At 38.6% G+C, this 25636-nt stretch overlaps 1 protein-coding gene across 1 annotated transcript in view; it reads right to left on the bottom strand.

Annotated features, from left to right (window-relative positions):
- Nucleotides 1-25636, bottom strand: part of DDX10 (DEAD-box helicase 10) — a 277089-nt gene that overhangs the window by 26949 nt on the left and 224504 nt on the right. Inside the window, exon 17 of the mRNA XM_047071361.1 lies at nucleotides 7274-7413. Within this exon, the coding sequence (XP_046927317.1) occupies nucleotides 7274-7413 (140 nt within the window). The remainder of the gene's footprint in view (nucleotides 1-7273; nucleotides 7414-25636) is intronic.

Below are 25636 nucleotides of genomic sequence, written 5' to 3'. Positions count from 1 at the left end.
TGGCTAAATGAGAGAGAAACAGAAAGCATAGAGCAAAAACTGGGACTGTACGTAAGGTCAAGCTGGGAGCCTCCTAAACCTCCTTAGCCTAAACCTAAACCTCCTAAATTTCCAAATACATCTTCCCCATCCTAAGCCCCACCCCAGAAAATAACACCTTCCTTCCTCAATGGGTAGCACCCTTTCCCCTGTAAGTCCCAAGATAAAGGATACTGCTTTCCCCCACACCCAACCCAACAATCTGCCTTACAAGTTTCTCCATTCATGCTACACACCGCTCAGGATATTCTGTTGGGTTTTGTTTTTAGGGCAATGTCAAAAAGGAGAAAGATAAAATGAACACAACTTAAAGAGAGTCAAACTAAATTAAATTAACTTCTTGTCAACCACAATTCATGTTGAGTTCTAGTCAAAGCCCTATGAAATTCAATAGTTCATAGAACTTTGTACTTCACAAATAAGAAGAGATGATGGAGATTTTCCCTTGAAAGTTGCTAGGCATATTACAATCAGGGATAAATCTCTTGAAGTTAAAAAGAGTAGAAGAAAAGAATGGCAGGCACACAATAAAGTCAATATATCATTAAGCTGAGCTGACTTCTTTCCCCATCTGCCACCCACAACTGGATCTACCAACGAACAGGGATTCAAGTAAATGGAAACTGCAGTCAATAGTATTTTTCTTTTCATAATCACCTAGACCCTGAGGGGAAAAAAAATTTTTTTTAAATAACCCTCCCCTAGATTCAACACCAACAATTCTTCTAAAATTCATACAAAATATGTAATGTGCCATACCCAGTCCCAACCAAAAACAGTTAAAAAGAAATGAAAATGCTTTCCAGGCACTTTCCTTGCCCAGAAATTCATTTCTGAGTCATATACATTTCTACTGCAGGTGGAGAGCATTTCACATATTACAAAGCCGACTGTTAAGTCTTAACAGAAAAGTTGCAAAGCAAGATTTACTGAAGAAATATCATAAAACAACATGAGAAGAAACCATACAGATTAACGTGGATCACCTCCTTCATGCGGGACAGAACTCTTAAAGAAATGCAAGTTCACTCAAAAACAGAAAACTAACATGGAACACAGTTTAAATTTTTTTTAATGTTTATTTATTTTTGAGAAAGAAAGAGCGCTTACCGGGGGATGGGCAGAGAGAGAGGGAGACAGAATCTGAAGCAGGTTCCAGGCTCTGAGCTGTCAGCACAGAGCCCGACGCAGGGCCGAACCCACGAACCACAAGATCATGACCTGAGCCGAAGTCGGCTGCTCAACCAACGAAGCCACTCAGGAGCCCCAAAATGGAACACAGTTTAAAAATAAAACAAAACCTCAAACAAATTGAAAAACAGATAAAAATTCTTCATCAATCTTTTGATGCAGAGCTGTATCACACAAGCCAAAAAGAACAGCTCCTGAGAGTAGATGTAAAACCATTTACTCTGCATAGGAAAAGGCATCAATCCATATAGAAGTTATCATGTCTAAATTATGCCAATAGTCTCAGTACAAATTAAAGATGTAATGGGTCTTATGTCACCCAGAATAATCTAACAAACACTCCACTGATATAACAATTCTTTATAAAGCAACCTGCCATGGCCAGGGACGGTGGTCTGTGAAGAAAACACTGAAATATTAGGCAGTAAAAGTCTAACCACAACCTTTTTCTTTCCTTTTTTTTTTTTTTTGAAAAAGGTTAAGATTATAAATATTAAAAACTTAATTTGACTGGATAATGAATATCTTGAACACCCCAGGTGCTTCTTTTTCATCGTATTCACTACTTTGCAGATTTTCATCATTAGCAATTCACATGAAGATGGCCATAAACCAAACGTGATGAATGCTACCAGATATACAAAAATTAATCTTATATTACATGCTCAGAACCAAATCTCTCAGCTTGTTAGGCACAGCTAAAAGGAACAATGTTATTGAAAGAAGAGTTCAACTGGAATACAGTTAAAGATACTGTTGCCTCACTCTTTAGAAGGGCAAGCTACCTTCTCTGGCTCAGGTAAGACTTCAAGCTTCCTTCAGGTTTAGCTTAGATGTCACTCCCTTCAGGAAGCTCTTCTAGATTCACCAAGTCCAGGTTAGACACCACTTGCTCTCTGTGCTCATCCCCTACTTACCCTGCTCCCTACTGCCTCCCCAGGGCACAGATCACAGCAGGTATCCACCACATTTTTTGTAATTATATGCACAGCTGTCTGTAACCTCTGCCGAACTAAAAACTGTGACAGCAGGAAAGGGATTTTTCTTTATGCTTTATCCTCTGTACCTGCACTCACTACGCCTGGCACATGATAACTTAACAAAAAATTCTTAGGTGAAATAATAGACGGAAGAAATATTACAACAAGCTGGAGATTAACAGGTAAGTGGACATTTTTAATTCTTAAATAAGTAGAATGTGATTGAAATAATACAGAAGGTTTGTACTCCAGTTCTCAGCACCACATATAGAACATGGCCAAACATTTTTATTGTGAAAGCAGTATAAATACATTGTATATACAGCCTGTTGGGGAGATAAATTTTAAAAAATCACTTAGTAGCACAAAAACAATTATAATATTTGAGGTCTTTCTTCCTCTGAAATCTTTACCTTTCTTCCTCTGTATCAAAACTCACTAGAGGCAAGAACATGGTTCTGTGCAGTTCCTAGAAGACCACTGCATTCTATGATGTCACAAAGTCCCCTGCAGCAAAGAGCTAGGTCTCCTACCAAACTGTTCTATTATAGCAACAACAACAACAACAACAACAACATTGACGACCATGACAGATGCTAACACGCTGCAATAACTCTACCTATGCTAATTCCACAGTTAGGAGGAACCAGAAGGAAAGCTACGGGGTAAAACACAGCGTGGGCCAATGTGTAAGAAGGAAAGAGGAGGAAAGAAAACAGGCCGCGTCAAAGCAAGCTTTCTCTTCTCCGTTTTCAAAAGAAGCACACAAAAGCTTAGAGCCTCTGATGGAGTGCTGGCTGCGGCTGCTGAGCCAGCTGACGTTCGTCTGTACCGTGAGGTACAGTACTGTTCCTCCTATTTCACAACTCTCTTTCTGAGGATAAATGAGCTACTAATGAGAGCATTCTTAGAGCTCCTTCAAAGGAACTCAAGGTCACATTACTTTCATTATCCCTGGGATCATATTTATTAAGAGGTCTCTCTTTGTCATTCTAATTTAAAGGAGCCAAATCATGTACATCAGAACGCCTTGGGAATCAGTGGTAGAGCTGACAATTTTGATAATTCTACAGAGGGTTAAGGATGGTTTAAATTCTGCACTGTGCACTGTGCTGAGAAGACAGAGGTACACTATTTAAAACACTATCACGCCTCCCTGAGGAAGAATTATTGACCCCAGATTCAGTCATTCCCCACTACATTGGGCTCTCTTTTGCCTATTTCCTACTGACTTAAGTGTCTTTCCATGTAGAGAGACAAAAGTGTTACTCATGCTGAATATTTATGGGTGTCAGTGAAGTGAAGGAAAAAGAAACACCCAGAGGAAACTTTCAAAGAAACTAGCTCATGCTATTTACTTTGAGACTAATAGCCATTTTCTAATTGGTGCTATCTGGTCCCATAAAAGTAAATTCGTATTGGAAAATGCAAAGTTAATAACCAAGGAATAACCTACTGGGAGAGAGAAGATGACCAAGAAGCTGAAACACTCACTGTTCCTGCAATTATTGAGCTGAGGTTAGAAGAGCGCAGCAAATAAAACCTGGGAACATGCCAGGAGAGCCCTCTAAAGCTGACATCACAAAATCCTAGCATCTATTCTTGTTTATGAGAGGCAAAGGAAAAAAAGACGCAGTCGAACTGGAGCAAGACAGTAAAAGTGCATTAGTGCTATTATTATAAATAGCAGTAGCAACGGCAATTACTACTGTCAAAACTGTAGTGTATATGGATTTACTTGCGAATACTTTTATTTATCTAAAAACAATCCTGGTTTTACTTTACACTACCTTTATTCATTTTCACGGAGGTCATTTTAACAGAGAAGGGAAGAGGGAGAAAAACAGAAGTAGAGCATAAATAGGAATTTCACACATAGGCTGTTACTTGTAACTACCCCACATCCTGTCTTTGTTCAAGAATGGCAAATTGGTTTTTCCTTGGGTAGGAATCCCAGCAGACTGATACAGGCCATACTGAGAATGACTGCTTGGGCTAAATGGAAAGGAATATATCCTAGATGGGGCATGGAGAGATCAACCACCAGTAATATGGACCTGTCATCCTGGGTCTAGTCCAGTGGGAGATGTTGCTCCTTGAGGGATATGCGGCAATGTCTGAAAATATTTCTGGTTGTCCCAGCTGGAGAAGCACTGGGGCAGTACTGGTGGTAGAGGCCAGGAAAGATGCTTAACAGTCCACAATCACTCCCAACCCACCAAAACAAAGAACTATCTGGGCCAGAACGTCAGTAATGTTGGAAGTTGGGAAACCACAATTTAGTCAAACCTACCCTACAGTTAGTTCATGGATCAAGTCTTTACCCAAATGACATAAAACTGGAAGGAAGCTACCCATCCTAATGCTGGAATAAGTCTATACAATTTCACTGGAGTATTAGATCTACAGAGTCGATGTGATTTACATAGGTTATGGTGATCTGCCCCTAACTTAGTATTGTGATCACAGATTATTTTATCCCTTAAAGCTTTGGTTTCTTCATCTACAAGAAGAGAGCATTAGACTAGATAATCACTGTTATCATAAACAAAAACAAAACTGCTGGTAAGTTCCTTAGTCCTTGTTGATGATACTCTTCAACAAAAGACGATTTTTCTTCAGTTTAAGACAAGTTTACCAATTCCTTTCAATCCCTGTTAAAGCAGACTTACTAGCTGTGCCCAAAATTAAAACTATTTTAATTTTCATTGAATGCTTTATTATTTTCCATATGAACATTCTTCTTTGAGATGCTTTGGCATCTCAAGGTATTCTGACCTTCTTTTCCCTCACTATTACACTATCTGAACTTGGCTGCTCCAACCGTCTATTCTATCATCTCCTGTATCATTTAAACTATTAGGGCCAATCATATAGCTGCTTATAATTATACTTCTCTTTTTTCACTCTATAAATCTCCTTTATCAGTCAATTAATTGATTCAAATACTTCAGGGCCTTCGTTGTGCCTATGACCATAACACTGGACACAGGAGTAGAGGCAAGAGCTGCATGTGTTGGTACAAAAGGCAGTTTCTACCTCTGAGGCATTTACAGGCTAAGAGGATGAAACACGTGAAGCTATTAGAGAACAAGTCGTATTAACGAGGTGGTAGCAGGGCAATGTCACTACGAGGGTAAGAAATGCCAGAAAAATGAAATGAAATTTCTACTGCACACAGATTAAGGATGACCCAGAAGCTATCATAAAAAATGTTAGGAAAAAAACTTCAAAGGTTGGTTCTGTGTTTTAAAGGTATGTTAGACAGATATGCAAAATATGTTGAACAAACTGTAAGAACCAATGAATGTTCTCTCCAGAAAGTAAAATTATTCAGAAACAGTTCCAAGTTAAAGACGAGACAACATGCCCAAAATGAAGTGACTTGCGCCAAGCCTCATATCAGCAAACCAAGATATTTAACCTACTTGCAGCTTCAGTCTCTCCTAGGAATATGACCCATAGCCAGTCAATATGGAATCACCTGGTCAGCACTAGTGAGGTCATCTGCCCAAAAGACCATTTCCATCCCCAACAGGAAGGTGACCTTGTCTGAAATAATCCACTCTTCGATTAAAAAAAAAAAAAAAAAAAAAAAATTCCTTTTCCTGCTCTCCTCTACCTATACCTTTCGTTTTTTAAAGCCCTTTGGAGGATCTCTGTATCTGCTAATGGGATGCTGCCTGATTCATGAATTGTTAAGTAAATCCATTAAAATCTTTGAATTTTACTCAACTCAATTCTCTCTTTTAAAAGAAATTAATCATGTCAAACCATACATGTTGAGTTAGATCACATCTATCAAAATGGAGATCCCACAAACTAACTCTGAAAAAGGGACATTTATTTTAGAACATAAGGGACAGCACACTTAACCATACTGATAGTTCATCAAGGTCTCAACATGTATACCAAGGAACTTTCTGAAGCAAAGTATGCATATTCACCCTCAAAGCTCAATATCAGCACTATGCCCTAAAATGAAGTTATTTAACCCTTATGACACACGTTTAAATATTTTTTTAAAACATAATCAAATTATTTTCACCTCTGGTGCCTCTTGTGGTATTGAAACTGCTATGTCCACTACCTAGTCTACTATTATGTCCACTACCCAGCTGTCCAAAGGCTGATATCTCAGGTTTCTGGTATCACTTGGGAAGACTGCACTTTAGATGTCATTTCAGTATTATAAAAATAATTCTATGTTTAAACGAACACAAGATCAAAATAAAGATTAACTCTGAAATGTCCCCTGTCAGCATTGTCTCCTTAGAGGATAATCTTTTTTTGAGATTTTTTCATAATGGTCTTACTCAAAACCAGATTCTAGCTCTTTGTGGCCTCTATCTCCAACTCCAAAATCTCCAGCTAGTGGTCAAGCTTTCCTTCAATCTGTCATGACTTCATCTGTCATTAGTGTCTCCCTTCTGCCTAAAGAGGCTCAGTGGCTTAGAATGTCCATGAAGTGTAGTGCCCGCAACTTTTAAATCAATGCAATCTCAATTTAATCTAATCCACAGTACTATGAAAACAAATGCTGAGCAAATCACATTATTATTCAATTGATCACATTCCATCTGTTTTTGGCATGGTCGCAAATAAGTCCACATTGCAAATGAACAGATTTTTAAATTGAGAGGACTGGTCAAGCACTGTTTATGTATAAGTTTTCCATTGTTCTATGTATTTGTTACTTAATTTTATATCAAAGAATATGAAAGTATAACTGCTCTTTTTCAAAATTCAGAGAGAATTTTTAATAACACTCTCAAGAGTCCTTTGACAGTGAATCGAAATAAAATTCTGCCTCTGTTTGCATTAAATATACCCTAGTGCATCCAGTACTTATGCATAAAGGATCCAGAAGGAGAAAGATGGGAAGAACAGAAAAAGAAAAAAACAACTCTTATTAAAACACTCTTAAAACTAACAGTGATTACAGAAATAATAAGAGAGCCCCTAAAATAATGAGAAGACTACACGACGTTGGACTCTACACACCCTTTGGATTCAAAGGAGAAGAGTCATATATTTAGTGCTACCAGAAGTAAAAAACATACCTAATTTTATTCTCCGTGTCGTCACTGTCCGATTCTGCAGAGCTTCTGTACTTATCTGGATCTGGAAGTGTGCTTGGATCAAATCCATCATCATCATCATCATCACTCCAATCCAGAAAAGCTTCCTCTTCATCTCTGGCCTAAGAAAACACAAGGGAAATTGTGGTTTAAGAAAACAGCTGATGAATAATCAAGTCTTATTTCTAGACCCAAATAAATACTTCTCTAATTAAGAGCCTCAAATTGAAGCCTTTTATTCTGGTGAAAGCCTCTATGTGACTTTCCGAACGATAATCATTTGCAAAGAGAAAGAAACCCCATGTCATTTCAAAATTACAATGAAAATATGGTTCAGAAAGTAAATCACCATTAAGTCCCTTAAGCACATGAGAAAAATTTTATTTTTCACAGAACTTAACTGTCAAAGAAATAAAGTATAAATAAAGTTGTCTTAGTGCTCCTGTTCACACACAAGTGAATTTCAAACTTCCCAAAAATATTATGTGAAAATATAAAAGGCCAGAAAAGAAGGTACAAGAACTCCTTTGTTGTCTGATGGCCTTATGACCACACTAATCTAAGTGTTAAAATTAACAATCAGGTCTGTGTAAGCTCATTAATAACGAGTGTTCTAAATTCCAGTATAAGTATGAAGTCACTAAAAACAATGGAAAAGGAGAGAAATACCAAGAGACAGGAAATGCAGTAATACATGGAAGAGGTTGGGAATGATTCAGTTTCATGCAAGCAGGTACGTAGGTGGGCTTTTTTGCTTTTATTTTATAGTGGGTTATTTTTGTCAAAGAACAAAGTAATATAATGTTAAAATAAACTTACTACACGTTTATGTAATGACCACCCTTATAGAAAATTTATTTCTGGCACACTGTGCTTCTTGTCTACTCAGTTACAAAACCAAGCATCGCCACATGCATTTAACAGATTATAAGTAGGACTAAAAAAAAATTCTGGATGAAATTCTCTCCGTTACCATCTTTATAATTCTTCTTCACACCATGTGAGACAAACGTCAATGATTCTGTTTTCAAATGTTTAATGTTCTTTCCCAGAAAGTGAATAACAACTCAGAATAGCACAGCAAGTGAGGGTGCAGGCCGCCATAGAGGCCCTCTAACACTTTCTGAACATCTCTCCCTTGATAACCTCTAAACATAACAAAAGGAAGAAGAAGAAAAGAAAAGAAGGATTAGTCACCACTGCAAAAGGCCCCTACTGCTTTCCTGGTAACTCTCCCTGCTGACAATAACAGGTCTGAAAAAAATATATCAAAATTGGGGAGGGCTGTCATCAGAAGCAGTAAGCAGCATCCTCCACAGCAGACTATATGGTTTACTTGAAAATAATCAAGGATATCAACAAAAAGTGAATATCATCATATGTTCAAAAACACTAATCTCCTGGGCTACAAGATCTTTCCAATTTTCCAGTCGGATGCTCTCAAAGGAATTTGAAGACAGAGCAGACTCAAAACGACTCTCAACTTTTCGGGCTTAGGACACCTTTACACTTAAAAAGTAGGAAGACTCCAAAGATCTTCTGTGAACGTGGATTATTTACTGTATTAGAAATTAAGATTTAAAAAAACTAATTTAAAAGTAACAATAAAATTCACTACATATTAACCTAAGTGGCATATTTTATGAAAAACAGCCATAATTTCCCACAATAAAAGAACACTGTTTTATATTTTTGCAAGTTTCTTTAATAACCAGTTTAAAAGAAGACACCAGGAGGCCCAAATGTACTCTGCCTTCACAGTGTATTGTTCCAGGTCAAGTATATGAAGAAAATCCAGTCTCTCTGAGATAGGAAAGGGAGGAGTCATTTAATAGCCTTTCCAGGTAACTGCACTTGACTTTTCTTTGATAACATAAACCCTGGTGAGTACTTTTTTTTTTTTTTTTTGAGAGAGAGAGAAAGAGAGAGAGAGAGAGAGCATGAGCAGGGAAGAGGGGCAGAGGGAAAGAAAGATGGGAAAGGGTCAGAGAGACAGAGAGACAGAAGGAGGGAGAGAGAGAGAGAATGATTATGAACCTTAAGCAGGCTCCATACTCATGGTGAAGCCTGAGGCATGGCTCAATTCCACAACCCTGGGATCATGACCTGAGTTGAAATCAAGAGAATGGTCAAGCACCTGAGTGGTCCAGGCACTCCGGTTCTTAACAAATAGTTGTAACACAGAATCTGAAGCCATTCTGTACTATTACATTAAAATCCATTGGTCTACTTTTCACTTTGAACATATCCTTTACCAGTGAATGATTGCATAACATCATGCATCAGCTATTTGGAAAATACTGGTTCACTGAAGTACGCAGATCTTCCTTACATGGATCTTGAAATGTTGACACGTTTTATTATACAATATTTTTTTAGGTCACATTTGTTAATATCACATTGATATCATAAGAAGTGCCTTGCAAAAAAAGTATGGGGAAGCTACTGGTGGATACAAGCTTTCCAAAATATTTTCCTCGGGTTGCTTTCAAACATTTCTCTTCATCACAGAGTTTTACCATATTATGTCTGGGGCAAGGTGTTCTTGTGTTTGTCTTTCTTGGGGCTCTGCAAGCTTCTTGGATCTATCATTTCATGTTTTTCACTAAATTTGGGAAAATTTTGGCCATTATTTCTTCAAATATTTGTATGCCTCTATGTCATCTCTCCTTCCATGATTGCAAGGACATGTATATTGGCCTACTTCACAGTTCTCTGAGCTTTTGTTCACTTTTCTTCAATTTTTTTGTGTGTTTTTGTTTTGTTTTTAAGATTTTATTTTTAAGAAATTTCTACACCGAATGTGGGGCTCGAACCCACAACCTGGAGATCAAGAATCACACACTCTACCAACTGAGCTAGCCAGGCACCTAGCTTACTGCTCTTTGGACAGGGTCATTTCTACTCTGTCTTCAGGTTTGCTATTCCTTTCTTCCGATATTTCCAAAGTACTTTTGAAGCCATCCAGCAATTTTTTTTTAAGTAATTCAGTTCTAGAACTTCCAAGTTTTTTTGTTGTTGTTGTTGTTGTTGTTGTTGTTTTTTAATTTTATTTTTGAGAGAGAGACAGAGTGCAAGCTGGGGAGTAGCAGAGAGAGAGAGAGACAGAATCTGAAGCAGGCTCCAGGCTCTGAGCTATCAGCGCAGAGCTCAATGTGTGGCTTGAACTCAAAGACTGTGAGATCATGACCTGAACCAAAGTCAGACACCCAACTGACCTAAGACACCCAGGTGCCCCAAGTTTGTTTTGTTTTAAACATAGTTTCCATTGCTCTGAGATCATCTCTCTGCTTATTCATTCATATTATACTTTCCTTTAATTCTCTGAACATACCTTAATTCCTGAACATATTTAAAATAGCTGCTTTGAAATCTTTGCTTAATTCAAATCTGGCCTAATCGTTTCTTTGAATGCCTTTCTCTTCAGTATGGATCACATTTTCCTGCCTAACTCCATCTCTAGTATTTTTGTAGAAAAATAGACATGGCTGATATGGAAATTGAATTCTGTCCCATTTTTCTGAGGACTACTGGATTTATATTCTATTAGGCAGTTATCTTACTTGGATTCAAACCACAAACTCCAACTCAGGGTGCTCGGCTGCTTATATCTCTGTATTGTCCTTATGGCTTCCAACTGCTACTTTTTTAGCCTGGCTTCCTATGAGCCTATAAAATGTGACACTCAGCCAAGGATTTAAGCAGAGTTAGGCTCACTCTCTCTATGGTTTCCTTGTGGGTGGGAATAACTCTAATTTCCACCTGCTCTGTGGGCATGAGACCTATGCTCTGACACTTCAAGCAGAATATTTCATTTAACTGCATTTTAACACCTAATACCATTTAATATGCTCTTTTAGCATTTATTATAAAGCACGTGGCCATAAGATATCTATAACAGGAGAAAGAAATTAGACAGTGAGACTCAGTATAAATATCTCATTCAATACTCCAGCGTACAGACTTAACTATTTGAAGGAAAATACTCAGAACGATGAAGGTTTGTGTTAATATAACTCTTCCAATTAACAACATTTGGGTTCTGCTGCTTCCTGATTTATAAGACAATCACAGCATTGATGCCTATACCATACTGTCTGTACTGCAATGACACCTTAATTCATGACAATGACAGATGAATTTAAGTTCACAATCACTCCTTTCAGAAAACACAATTTCGAACTACTAGAAATGTAGGGATGATGGAAAAAAAGGCATTTTTATATTGATCTTTCTTATTTGGCTCATTCTTTGTACAGTCAGAAATACAGAACTATAAATCTGTAATATGAAAATATAATGTGCTTCTTTGATGCCTTCAATTTATTAAAAACTAAACAAAAACATTATCATTTACAACAAATACAAAGCATAAATAAAAGTCACTAGGAGTAGTGCCATAATGAAAACATTCTGGAGAAAAGTACTTTCTTGTGTCTTTCTCGCGAGGTCTAGTTTAGAAGTATGCTCCTTCTAGCCATAGAAGGTAGCAAAAAAAAAAAAAAAAAAGATGTAGCTGATTTTGTCTTTCTTTGTGGTTCCACAAATCATTTAAAAGAATATTTATAAAAAAGGCACTATACTCATTTTTACCTCCTTTTGGGTTCACGTTTGTGAGAACACAAATACTCTGATGTACCCCTGTGTGTTAGGACCCCATGGCTAGAAACTTATGGCAAAGGGAATGTTTAAGCATTTTAGTAAGAAAGTAATTAAATCTTTTCCTTAGAAATGCTACACCTTGACAGCAATGGGAAGGGTGGTTGGAAGGTAGGATATCAATTTAAAAACTATAATAATCCAAGTGGAACGAGGGATTCAAGGAAGAAAGTAGCCATGGAAGTGGAGGTGGGGACAGGCCTGAGAGATGTTAAGGAGAGAAAACCAATCAGGTTCTGTGGACTAAATGGGTACATAATAATAATTCCTGGGAATCAATGTGCACAGAAGCATAACGGTATATGTCAAATACAGTTTAAGAAAGCAACTTGGTAAATACTGTGAAGATGCCTTACAAAAACACTTTTATTCAAGTCCACATGACTAGGTTCTGGGGATGCAGAGTGAATGAGACACTTGACCATACCCTACCCTGACCATAAAACGAACTGTTCTAGGATAGTTACCCGTGGAGAAGCGTTAGCATGAAAGCCAGGTTCTGCTATTTCTGGGGAATAGCCAAGCAACAGTGAATGGACTCCACTGGCCCTGCTAAATGCCTAATAGCTTACAGAACGAAGTCTTCAAGTTATGGGACCTTGAACATGTAGCTGATTGATTACGGATCCTGTCAACATGCTTCTCTTGAGTTACTTCTAGGCTGAAAGATGAAAGCTCTCCTGCACCTAACTAATCACTCTCTCACCTCTTCTCCCCAACCCCAGCTCAAAACAAAACCAGAACCCCTACTGTCACACCTGCAGTGCTCTCTTCTCTCTTAAGGCCCGACAAGTAAGGCCTCACACACACAGAGATCAGGGTCACCTCTATGAACCGGCTGTTCCTGAAATACAATTTCAGAACCTCTGAGGAAAATATTTCACCTAAAGTAAGAATGGCTTTTCCTAAAATAGTTACTTGGAAGACTCAATCATAAGTAGGACAGAAGAAAATATCTGAAAAAGAAATGTAACTCAACTGACTTCTATTTTGTTTTTGGTTTTGAGGATGGCAAGAAACAGAGAAGTATCGCACTCCAACAACAAATCACAAAGGGCTCTGACGTACTTCATCTTATGTGATTCGCAAGCCCTATAAAGTAAGAAGGTAACCAATTTTTCAAATTGAAAAAACTGTGATTTAGAGGACAAAATAACTTAACCAAGGTCACATGAACCTGGATGTACAGGTCTTCTCCTGTATCACCCTGAATCTCAATTTTCCCCCATAAAAATCTCTGGATTTGCTGCTGGTACAAACATTTCTTCAGAAGCGGGCATATTTTATAAGCTTCCTAAAACATGGAGCACTGCTTTCCATGCAACTTGCATGCACCCACCTCCGCTCTGAATGCCCTGGTCTCCCAAGTACATCTCCAGTGTCTCCTGCGTGCAACCCCACACTAGCTTCCTCATGAGACTCCCCAGAACCATTCTTCCCCTCTCTCTGGTCACATCAATTCTCTATGTTGTAATTAGAATGTTGTGGTTGTTTTTTCTTAAGTTCCAAATCTGATCGTGTCTATCACCTGCTTACAACCTTTAGGACACAGCTTCTTTCAGGTCCTAGACCAAGTCAAGCCCCTCCTCACCTCAATGTCCTCCCACCGGGTATTTTTCCACGGACTCCTCTTCCACGTCCCCCTGCCTGGTGTATGGTGGTTTTTGACACCAAACGTGGTATCGACACCAATTTCGACACCAATTTCCCAGTGCCAAACGAGTGTCCTAGTAATTCAACTCTGACACCATGCAGCGTTAGCAGAGAACCGACAGGTAAAGGGCTCAGTGCCACAAGACTGCCAACACATCAGATGCCAGCTGCAGATGGGGCCCCCAAGTTACCTGTGCTTCCCCGCGGCCAACTACAAATTCAGGGAGTCTCACGACCCCCTCCTCACACATTCCATAATTCTGTATAACGATTCAGAACTCAGGGAACTGCCCTGCTTATGACTGCCAGTTTATTGATTCTAAAGGTTGCAACTCAGAAACAACCAAAGGGAAGAGAGGCGTAGAGCAAGGTATGGAGTGAGGATGGGGTGCAGAGCTTCCAGGCCCTCTCCAGGTGGGCCACCTTCCTAGCATGTCGACATAGTCACCAACCTGGAAGTTCTCAGAATCTTGCTGTTCGAGAATTTTTGTTGTTGTTTTGTTTTTTAATGTTTATTTATTTTGAGAGAGAGAGCACAAGCAGGAAAGTGGGAGGGGGAGAGAGAGAGAGAGAGAGAGAGAGAGAGAGCAAGCAAGGGAGGGGCAGAAAAGAGAGGAGAGAGAGAGCATCCCAAGCAGGCTCTGTGACAGCAGCACAGAACCTGAGGAGGGGCCCAATCCCACAAACCGTGAGACAGTGGGCCGAGCCAAAACCAACGGTCAGCCACCTAACTGGCTGAGCCACCAGGTGCCCCATGTTCATGAGTTCTTATAACTCAATTTCTAGGCCCAATTTCCTCCCAAGAGATGGGGGGTGGGGCTAAAAGTTCCCACCCTCTAATCATGCGTTCTTTCTGGTGACCAGTCAGTCCCCTTCTGAAGCTATCTAGAGACTCCTCCTTGAGTTATCTCATGAACATAAACTCAAGTGTGCTGGACAGGGGCTCCTTATGAGCAATAAAATACTCCTATCACTCAGGAAATTCCAAGGATTTTAGAAGTTCAATGTCCAGAACCAAGAACAAAACCAAATAGATTTTTTATTATATCACACGTGGTTAATTCCAAGTCATCAAGTCTCAGATTAAACATTTCTAAACATCATCCTTAGTAAAATTTCTTGTGGATTTCTCTTCAGTGCTACACCTAAAGTGAATTCATTATTTAATGTCCGTATTCCTTCCTAGGGGCGCCTGGGTGGCTCAGTCAGTTGAGCGTCCAACTTCAGCTCAGGCCATGATCTCACAGCTCATGAGTTCGAGCCCTGCGTCGGGCTCTGTGCTGACAGCTGGAGCCTGCTTTGGATTCTGTGTCTCCCCCTCTCTCTGACTCTAACCCACTTGTATTCTCTCTCTCTCTCTCTCTCTCTCTCTCTCAAAAATAAATAAACATTAAAAAAATTTTTAAAAAAAGCAGAATGTCAGCTTTGACACATCAAAATTTCCTAAGGGGAAAATTCCAAAATTTATAATAAACTACTTCTGATCCTGTAAAAGAATGTAAAAGTGGTGAAGAAAACAAAATTTTAGAGAAAAATGATGTATTCAAAACACATTTTGTTCTCACTAATAAAACTTCAAAATAACTTTCTAAGAAAGCATTAATACTTCATAGTTTTGAAATTTAAAATAAAGATTCTGATTGATGAAGACAGCCAACCATCTTCAGTAGTTAGGGATGGACTGATTTTCTGAGATTTACCCAAGCTATAAATCCCAGGTACGAACTTCCTGAGTGAAGAAATTATGGAAATGGTTTTTCTGAACTAGAAGCACAAAAAGGTTAATGATATTAAAGGCTGAAAGTCAGCATCTATCTACTGAGACACATGTACAGCATGGTAAACACAGGAGCAGCTGACAGTGCTGACAGGTCCCTGCTCCTGAACCACAATTCCAAATTTTAGTAGCCTGACTCCTTCACTTTTTAATGACAGTGTACTAATTAAAATATTTCAGAATATTTTCAGTTTCTAGCTGCTGGAAATTTATTTCATAATGCTAACGTTGGGCTTTGGCCTAAGGCTGATATGTCTACTTGGTTCTTTGGTATCTGGCCAAAGTGGGTATTTTCTGCACTTCTAATATGTACACTGGCTGAACTGCACTCGAATCCCCAACTCTGATCAAGGGTTCTGGACTCTACAATTGAGGAGTTATTGCTCAGAAATATATCTATCTGTCCTAATTTCCAGCATTTATGAGACAAACCTAGCAAATCAGAGGAAGGCAACACATTTCAGCCCTGGCCACCCGATCACATAGGAACCTGAGAAGGGAACACGGGATGTTGAGGATGATAAAACAAGGACATCAGGGGGAACAAGCAGGAGAATTCAGGCAAAGGCCATCTGTTCAGATAATTTCTTTCTTAAATCCAGTTGAGCTTACCCGAATTCCAGCCAGTACCTTCTTAATTTTTTTCAAGCATTCCAAAACAAAAGAAATATTTGACTGAAAGACTATAAGGAGGCAATATACTTAATACATGAAGTGAACATAGTTCAGAATGACAGGCAAAGGGCTCGCACATGAAGATTCAAAGCCTCAAGAGCAAGTCCCAAATTTTAAAGAATCTTCAGAATTTGGAATATTCAATCAACAACTATTTACCACACACTTGCCGTTGAGCACTGCTATAGAAGAATGTAATCTGAAACACAGCATTGACAGAAAAGACTATGATTCAGCATTTTAACCTTAATAAGACTTTCAACAAAATGAAATTCCTTCTAAAACTGCCTTGCACAAAATTCATTATTCTTCCTAAATTACTTATTTACTTGCTTACTTAATACATGACTCTCTCACAGAGCTCTGAAAGATAGGGAGGATGCTACAATTTCATAACATCCTATTAAATAATAGTGCTTTCCATTATGGATCATCTTTCTCACTCTCTTCTTTCCAGAGGAAAGTTACACCAAATAAGATATTAAAGAAAATACAAATTCGTTTGCCACTATTGTCATAACGAATGCTTTAATACAAAACAAGTCACAAGACCCTGATTTGACTGCCCCGCCACTGGCTGGCTGTGTGTCCTGAGGCAATTTACTAACTCTGGGAGGTTGTTTCCTCATCTGTATAATCTAAACGCTGCCATCTACCATTCAATATTGCTGTGAGCGTCCAGTGAGAAAAGCACAACAAGAAGTCTGCAATAATGTTAATCATCAATAGTAGAACTGTACGAACAGCAAAAAAAAAATTCCAGCAGTTTGGTGATCTTATCCTTTTTAAGTATCCTCTGCTTTCTCCAAACATAATTCTAACATGGGCAGAAATGTGCAATAGATTTAATCTCTTTAGGAAATGATGTTATTCATAACAAAAAAATAAAGAGGAGATTATACACAAAAGAGAATAGAACTGAAACCATACAACTGATTAAGGTCACAAAGAGTTCACAGTATCAATGTTAGAATGTTAGCAAAAGTAGTTCAAGAATAAATAAAAGTACTATTTTGTAAACCAAGTAGTAAATAGTCTGATCAATGGACTATTAGTCAACAGTGACAAGGACTGATAGATGTAACAACATGGGTGAATTTCAAACGCACCTTGCTAAGTGAAAGAGAATGGACCTCAGAGGCTATATACTCAGTGATTCAACTTATATTAAAATCTGGTAAAAACAACAACAAACCAGGGACAGAAAACAGATCAGGGATTGCCAGGAGTTGGGGGGCGGGGTCAGTAAGAAAGAATTTTTTGAGATGATGATGAACCTATTGTGTATCTTTGATGGTGGCAGGCGAACACACCTATGCACTTGTCAAAATCCCTGAGTGAACACCACAGTGAATTTTACATGTATACTAATAAAGGACCCCCAAGAGAATACTTTAATGGTGTCTAAAGGTGTTCACAATGAAACAGTAGATTATAAACACTATCTAGTAAAAAAAAAAAAAAAATGTATTGGGGAAGCTTTGGGTGGTGGACATGGATTACAGAATTTTCCTTCTTTCAATCAAAAAGTGTCTTACAATGAGTAAGTAATGTTTTTGAAGCCAAAGAGATGAAATATTGTTTTCGCAAGACTCTACAAGAAGTTTGTATGGCCTCTCCAATATGGTAACAGGGTGGGCTGTGGATTAGAAGTTCTTAACATAGGGTTCCTGGAAGCCACAAAACTAATGAAACAGTATCAAAAAGTTATTAGTATAGACATATAACATTTTGGAGGGAAGAAGAGCCATAACTTTTAACAGTCCATGAGCCACCAACCATCCCTCCTGCCTCCTGTCTCTGGTCAAGAACTAATGCTTGGTACAACTGTATTTCTTGGGACTGAACTGATTCTACGAACATAAGCCTCAAATTAGACAGTTCTGAATCTTGAAGGATCATTCATCCCTGAAAGCCCTGAACATGATTTAGGTTTCAATTACCTAATGACATATGCCAGTCTTAAGAACTGTTTCAGGCTGCTGACAAGCAGAAAAACAGAGAAGTCATAAACTCAACATTTTTAAGGGCAAGAATTCCTAACAGCAATTCATAAAGCAGCCAAAGAATGAGTGGGATTGTGTACCCCTCTGCCACATGACTATATCTGCATTCTTTGACCAAAATTTTCATTTCTCTAACAGAGCCAAGTTAGGCTCTAGCTTTAAAGCAACATAACAGTGACGAGATGGGTTTTTAGTCATGTGAATGATTAGCTTTATTACATTCCATGTGGTTTGTTCTATCCATTCATCATTTCTCCAAGGGGAAATCCAAGGACAACCTCAACTTCTCTCAGTGAGCTAGTGGAAAACTACTCCCTGCAGGGTCTAAAACTGGCACATGTTTGGTGAAAATTATATAGCAATTTAAAATCATCATTAAATTGAATGAATTCAGGTTTTGACAAATGCATATGAATGAACCCAACAGAATGTGAAAATTCACTAACCGTGAGCATTCAAAAAGGTAAAAATGCTTAATAGTGTGTGAAGCATCCCCTACAGATGTAAAAGTTACAAATCACGATGGTGTATTTCCCAAGGAAACAGGTGATTCTGATATCACTGAATGAGATGTCAGCGAATGAACATTCCCAAACGAAACCAACTTCTCCTTTTAGCATTTTATAGAGAGGGGCTTCGGTCACTTCTGCTAAGACTGCCGTGTTCTGAGAGTCCGCTTCCTAATAAAATTAGATCATTTCCAATATGGGCTGATCTTACATAAACTGTCTGTTAAAAAAAAAAAATCACAGTAATAAAAATTTTTTCTTCTTTGTTTTCCCTCCCTCCCACTCCCAATATTATCACATCAATGACTCCAGGGGAGAGGAGAAGAGATCAAACAAGGACTTTGCGATTAAAGGGTACTTTGCTTTGGGAAACAAGTGGTTCTTAAAAAAGTTAATAAGAGAGTTACCAAACAAGCAATTCCAATCCTAGGTATACACCCAAGAAAAATGGAAATATATGTCTAGACAAAAACTTACACATAAATAAAACTTGCACACAGCAGTATTATTCATGATAGCCAAAAAGTTTAAACAACCCAAACGCCCTAACAAATGATAAATGGGTAAGTAAAATGTAGGATATGCATACAATGAAATGTCACTCATCAGTGAAAGAAAGGAAGTACAGGAGTCTTCATCCATGGTTTCAGTTCTCTGCAGCAAACCACGGGCTGGAAGCAGATGATCTTGTGACATACGGTCAGAAAGTCAACAAAGCCCAGCGCCACATCACAGTGCCTATGTCATTTCCTTCACTTCATCTCATCACGTAGGCATTTTATCATCTTACATCATCACAAAAATAAGAGTACAGTATAATAAGGTATTTTGAGAGAGACACCATATTCGCATACCTTGCATCATAATACAGTGTTATAAATGTTCTACTTTATTGTTATAAATCTCTTATTGTGACTAAATTATAAATTAAACTTTATCATAGGTATGTACAAGGAAAAAATAGTGCAAATAGGGTTTGGTACTATCCACTGTTTCAGGCATCCACTGGGGGTCCTGGACATATTGCCATGGTAAGGGGGAACTACAGTATATATGTCCCTACATTACTGACTCTATTAATCTAGAAATACTTTACGAGAAGTAAACAGATTTTATTTCTCTTTGTATCCCTCAAAGCCCCTTATCATGTGCACCTTGCACATAGTACACATTCAGAAAGTATCTGTTGCAAAAATGTAATGCAGCAGCTAATTGTGATCCCAGATCCCTGGACCAAGTGAGACAGCCAACACATTCCTCCCCCCCACCCCCCACCGCCCAACCAAGGTTTGTATTAGAAAACATTCATATGCTTTAAATTTTAGCTTCTATATTTGTAGCTAGCTTTTTATTACAGCATTTATTTCCAAGGTTAAAACTAAGCACTATATATGACCCTACATGTACCTTATGACATATTTTACCCTATTTTTTCAATTTCGTGAATACTCTGGGGTTGTACTGAAATTTATCTAAAATACTTTAGGGGCGCCTGGGTGGCGCAGTCGGTTAAGCGTCCGACTTCAGCCAGGTCACGATCTCGCGGTCCGTGAGTTCGAGCCCCGCGTCGGGCTCTGGGCTGATGATGGCCCAGAGCCTGGAGCCTGCTTCCAATTCTGTGTCTCCCTCTCTCTTTGCCCCTCCCCCGTTCATGCTCTGTCTCTCTCTGTCCCAAAAATAAATAAACGTTGAAAAAAAAAAAATACTTTAGAAAGCATCCCTTTGCTCTGAATAAATGAAAAGCTCATAAATGTATGCTGCAGTCTTAAATATTTTATTTGCTAATAAGTAACTACTCTATAAGGAATTATCCTTCCGCAGTCTTTATCTGAATTACAAACAAGGGAACAGGTAGGCCAGTCAGCACAAATATCTCAAAAGCACAAGTACAGGTAATTCTAATATAAGGAAAGGAAATATATATGTTCTGCAGGAATGGAAGGCTGGGATGGGGCAGTGGTGGTGGCAGATGTTAAGTTTTATAAAGAGTGTCATTTAAGCTCTGCTCAGGCCAAATAAGGATTGGAATGTGTAAAGGACATGAAGAAGGGCATTTCAGCTGAAGGTATAACATAAGCAAAGGCACAGGGCATAAACTGTATAGGCATACAGAAGGTCGACCCTGAAAAAATCAAGGAACATGGAACACCACCACCACCCTCCCACCCCCTTGCCCCCGTCCTCGGAACAGACGCCGTGCCTTGCCAGAGTCTGGCACAGTTCGGGAAGCAGAAGACCACCTCCACCGGGGGTTAGCTTCCACTGAACTCCTTAGGTCAGGCATTCTCCCACAACTAAAACTAGAATGGGGGAGGACTGGATGGGGTTTGTGTGGGAAGAAAGTACAGGGGCAGCAGAGGTGGTGACCGAGCAGTTTCTTTTAAATCTTGGGTCCACCCTCTGCTCCAGATGCAGGACTAGTGGGAAATCACAAGCTTCCGGTAGCAGAGCTTCACTGTCTGGGACTTAATATGGTATTAAGAACTAATTAGTGATGCTATGGATTCATGAGGAAATTAAGTGCCTTGTACCGAACTGGCCAATGCAGGCAACTCAATAAATGACACTAAGTAGTTGTTTTGGCAGAAGGGAAGCAAAGGAATGCAAATTATTCTAGAAAGTGGACAGACCTGGGATCCAGAGCTAAAACATCTTTGGTTGCTGAGGGGACAAAATATCTGTATTAGCTATTTTTTAGCCAGGTAAAGGTAAAGTTTAGGATTACAAAATAGTTCTCAGTATTGTTGTGCATGTCTTTACGTTGGTGCAAAATTTCCAACTTTGTAGGAAAGAACTTCATTTTATTCTAATGAAAATTATCATTTTTTTTGTAAAATAATGATAATGATGATTGTGTGTGCTTTTAAACGTGCCTAATGGAAAAATAACAAGAGGTGATAACACTGTGTACATTCCTCATTTTCTATTTGTTTTGAAATGCAAAAGTTTGGGAATTATTATGTTCAATATACTCCTGAGATCTCTGTAATTGGTTTTGTAACCTACCTAAGGGTGTCATAAATTTCAGCCCAAGATTACAAACAAATAATGCTAACAGATGCCTCCAGAAAAGTCCAAATAATTTGTAACCTAACACAGAGGAGTAAAAATAAATAAAGGTAGTTCCAAAATAACACTGCAGAGAAAAGGACTGACAGAGACCAGCCCATCTCTGAGGATTAGAAACTTAACCAGAGGCATGTGGAAAGGGGGGGATAAAACAGAGGGTATTAAGGAGATACCCAAAGGCAGGAACTTAAAACAGCTGAACTTCTGAACTTTGTATTCAAAGAACATTTGGGAACACTGGAATTACGGGGGACTTGCTTAAAGATAGTAAGATTAAAAAAACCACACACTAAAAATGTCCACAATTAAATACAATTACTCCTACAGAGCCGTGCTCTACACTTTTATAAATGTCACGTATCAAAATGTGAGGCACGGTGCTTCATCTACACAATGTCCATGGATTATTTGACTGCTGATTAGGTCAGTCCTCAGCGCTGGGTCAGGTCTAAGTGGACCTGCCAGGCCTGTATTTGCTTATATGCTCACGGGGTGAAGTTTCTGGTTTTCCCACCTAACATGTGACTGACGTAGGCACTGGGTGGCCTGATCCTGTGACTCTTCTCTCTCACCTGCAGCAAGTCATGTCTTTTTAAATTCACATCATATGCTCTTCTCAACTTTCTTTCAGTCAGCCACTGCTTTAACTGTGTGCTTGTTACAGTTGTTGAGGGAAGGTGAATTATGTACAGTGATCATAAGTAAACAGCACAGCCTTGAAGGGTCCATGTACACGGAGAACCAGTGTCTTAGAGCCAGGAGTCTCAGAGTATGTATGGACAGTGTGTGGTTTACTAGGAAGCTGAAATGGGTTACAAACTCTTTAAAAAATACAAGAGCTTTCTGCTATTCTTTAAGGAAAATGATTAATAATTCCCTGTACTATCTTTTCATGCAACTTGAAAGGCTATTTACTAGGAATCTGTTTAGCCAAATTACTAGGGCTTAGTAAAACCGGGTACTCAAAAATCTGTTACGTAGCTTTATCCTCTTGCCTTAGGTTGGGTAAAATTTTCAATTGTTATTTTTCTTCAATTATGAAACTCGGTTAGTTTTATCATTATCAATTGAGTTTCTTCATTAATTACAGAGAGGTGACATATGTTTGCGTATTTTAGGCACGTAACTTTCTAAGTAATTATACTAAGATATATGCTTCGGTTTTCCTCAGTTTTCTTATACAGTGACATGTAACTGGTGATACTCCATCTGTGAGAAGCTATATTATTTGAATAACTTGCCATCGACCATCATCAACACAGGGTAAAAAAGTTGCCATAGTATTTTTAAGTTTACATGGCGTACAGATCATGTGCAAGCTCATATTCTTCACTTATGAAAGATTTCATAAGCTATTGAGCTACTTGCTACTGATGCTAATTTATGAGTACCTTACTGTCCCTATTCTGTATCTTGCATTCTGTTGGTATACTATAATGTAATGCTGCTGTTATACAGATGGTTAAACTTAAAAACAAAAAAACACACCTCCTGAAAACAAAAAACACTATTTGAACTTTTCATTGTTTTGATCCTCTCCAATTCCTTATTATCATAGGTCATTAAGGTATGACAGTGGTTAGGAGAACAAAAACCCAGTGGACCACCTCCTTTCAGCATCAGAACTGCAAATTAAAGATTACAAGGATCTCAAAGAGATACTTGGACTCCCATGTTCTCTGCAGTATTATTCACAACAGCCAATAGGTGGAACCAACCTAAATGTCCACTGATGGATCAATGCATAAACAAAATGTGGTATAAACATATAATCCAATATCATTCAGCCTTAATTGGAAGGATATTCTGACACATGCTACAAACAACATGGATTAACCTCGAGGACATTATGCCAAGTAAAATAAGCCAGTCACAAAGACAAAAACTGTGTGATTCCACTTAGATGAGTCAAGTGCTTAGGAACAGAAAACAGAAGGTTGCCAGGGGCTGGGAGAAGGGGTGCGGGGCGAGAAAAGTCACTGTTCAATGGGTATAGTAGTGCAGTTTTGCAAAATGGAAAAGTTCTTGAGATCAGTTCCATCACAATATGTGCATAGTTAACACTACTGTGCATTAAAGATGGTTAAAATGATAGATTTTGTGTTGGGTATTTTATTACAGTTAAAAAAGATTATTAGCTAGTAAGTACAAGCAAACACATGCTGACCTACAGAGTTTAAGCAAATTCCCTAAAAATCATAAAAGAAGTTAATGGCAGAACCAAGCCAAATCTTTAGTCTTTTAGTCTTCCAATCAAGGCCAGACAAGGCCACTCTCACGTAAAAATTACATGTGTACAAAGCACTTGGGCAAGAGATAGGCACTCAATAAAATTCTTTCTTTCCCAACAGAAAGGCAACTAAGATCAGACATTAAGAGGGACTTACATTTCTAACCTGACTTGAACCCCTCTGAGTAAGCATCAGTTACAGAACTGTTATGACTTCAAAATGGAATTCAGAGACAATTCTGATGAAGACCAGGTATGATAATCGCTTCATCAATAAACCAGAGACTCGGTTTTCCACCTCAGTATCAGACAACTTCCAACTCTAAAATTGGTGTTTAGGATAAAACAGATGTGGCTCGACAGATACCAACGCATGTGTTTACCATTACTAGCAAGAACACACACCATTGCAGGAAATGTGCCTAAGCCAATTTCTTCCCAAATGGGGCCCAGAGGGAGAAACTTAACACACGCATTGGCAGGAAGAAAAAATGCGAAGGATTACTGTTCTATCAATCACTAGTTCCAAGTATCAGAAAGGGGCTGCAGAGATCCTTAGTTCTGGGTTCACCAGTATGTTTGTTCATTTGTTCCGCCTTTTAAAAGTACAGGTGGTCACGTGAGCACTCTTTAAAATGCATAAAAAACTAGCAAGAACTGCTTTATAACCAATCTCCTTAGTAGCTATTTTCTTATCTGTATGATCTAAAATTAGCAAAGGCTCTCAGAGATATATGGACACAGCAGAATACAATCACAACAAAAGGGATCTCTTACTAAAGTCCTTTTCAATTAACCTGCCTCTTAGGGTTCGGACTCACTTCCTCTGAACAAGTGCACTGGGGAGGCATCACGTATACAAACATTCCACAACAGCTAAGTGGAGAAGTGCTCCAAGGAGGACGTTGATGTAACTTTCTTCACGGCACTACGGGTTTATACACACCAAAAGAAGAAAACAACTTGGTATTTGGGGCAGCAGGTTGATAACTTTTGGTTCATTTGGAAAAGCTTTACTTAATTTTCTGAAAGCAAGACAGCTGGAAGTCAGCACCGTGCATGTCTAGTACCTGAGCACTTATGCCTAAAGTGGGACCTAGAAGTTTCCTCGGCTCCTACCTTTGCATTATTCACAGCTACCGGATTTGGGATTCTAACTTCTTGAAATATTCTTGAGATATATTCTAGTGCTAGAACAATATTAGTACATAAACCTATATTATCATTTCCTTTATATAAAAAGAAATCTAGGGGCGCCTGGGTGGCGCAGTCGGTTAAGCGTCCGACTTCAGCCAGGTCACGATCTCGCGGTCCGTGAGTTCGAGCCCCGCGTCGGGCTCTGGGCTGATGGCTCAGAGCCTGGAGCCTGTTTCCGATGCTGTGTCTCCCTCTCTCTCTGCCCCTCCCCCGTTCATGCTCTGTCTCTCTCTGTCCCAAAAATAAATAAACGTTGAAAAAAAAATAAAAATAAAAATAAAAAGAAATCTAAGTTAGGACATAAAGAACACATGATAATTTTAGAAGATGTATGTTAAAATCAATATTAATGTATTACTAAAATATAGAAATATAATTCCTTTATGTCTGAAAGCCAAATCAGAGTCCAACTGCTATATAACATAACATATAACAAAAAGAAAATTAGAGAATCCTTAATATTCACTAAGAAATAGCATTCCAATTTTGGGAAAAGCTCATTTAACAAGAAACTAAAGAAAAGTTTTCTAACGTCACCGAGTTTACATTCCAAGGAGAGCATACAAGATT

The sequence above is a fragment of the Lynx rufus genome, unplaced genomic scaffold, assembly GCF_022079265.1.
Source record: "Lynx rufus isolate CCGP_SWC_20201006 ecotype Redwood Valley unplaced genomic scaffold, mLynRuf1.p SCAF_9, whole genome shotgun sequence".
NCBI lineage: Eukaryota > Metazoa > Chordata > Mammalia > Carnivora > Felidae > Lynx > Lynx rufus.
Note: the sequence above shows the minus strand (reverse complement) of the source record. Positions and strands in the feature narration are given on the sequence as shown.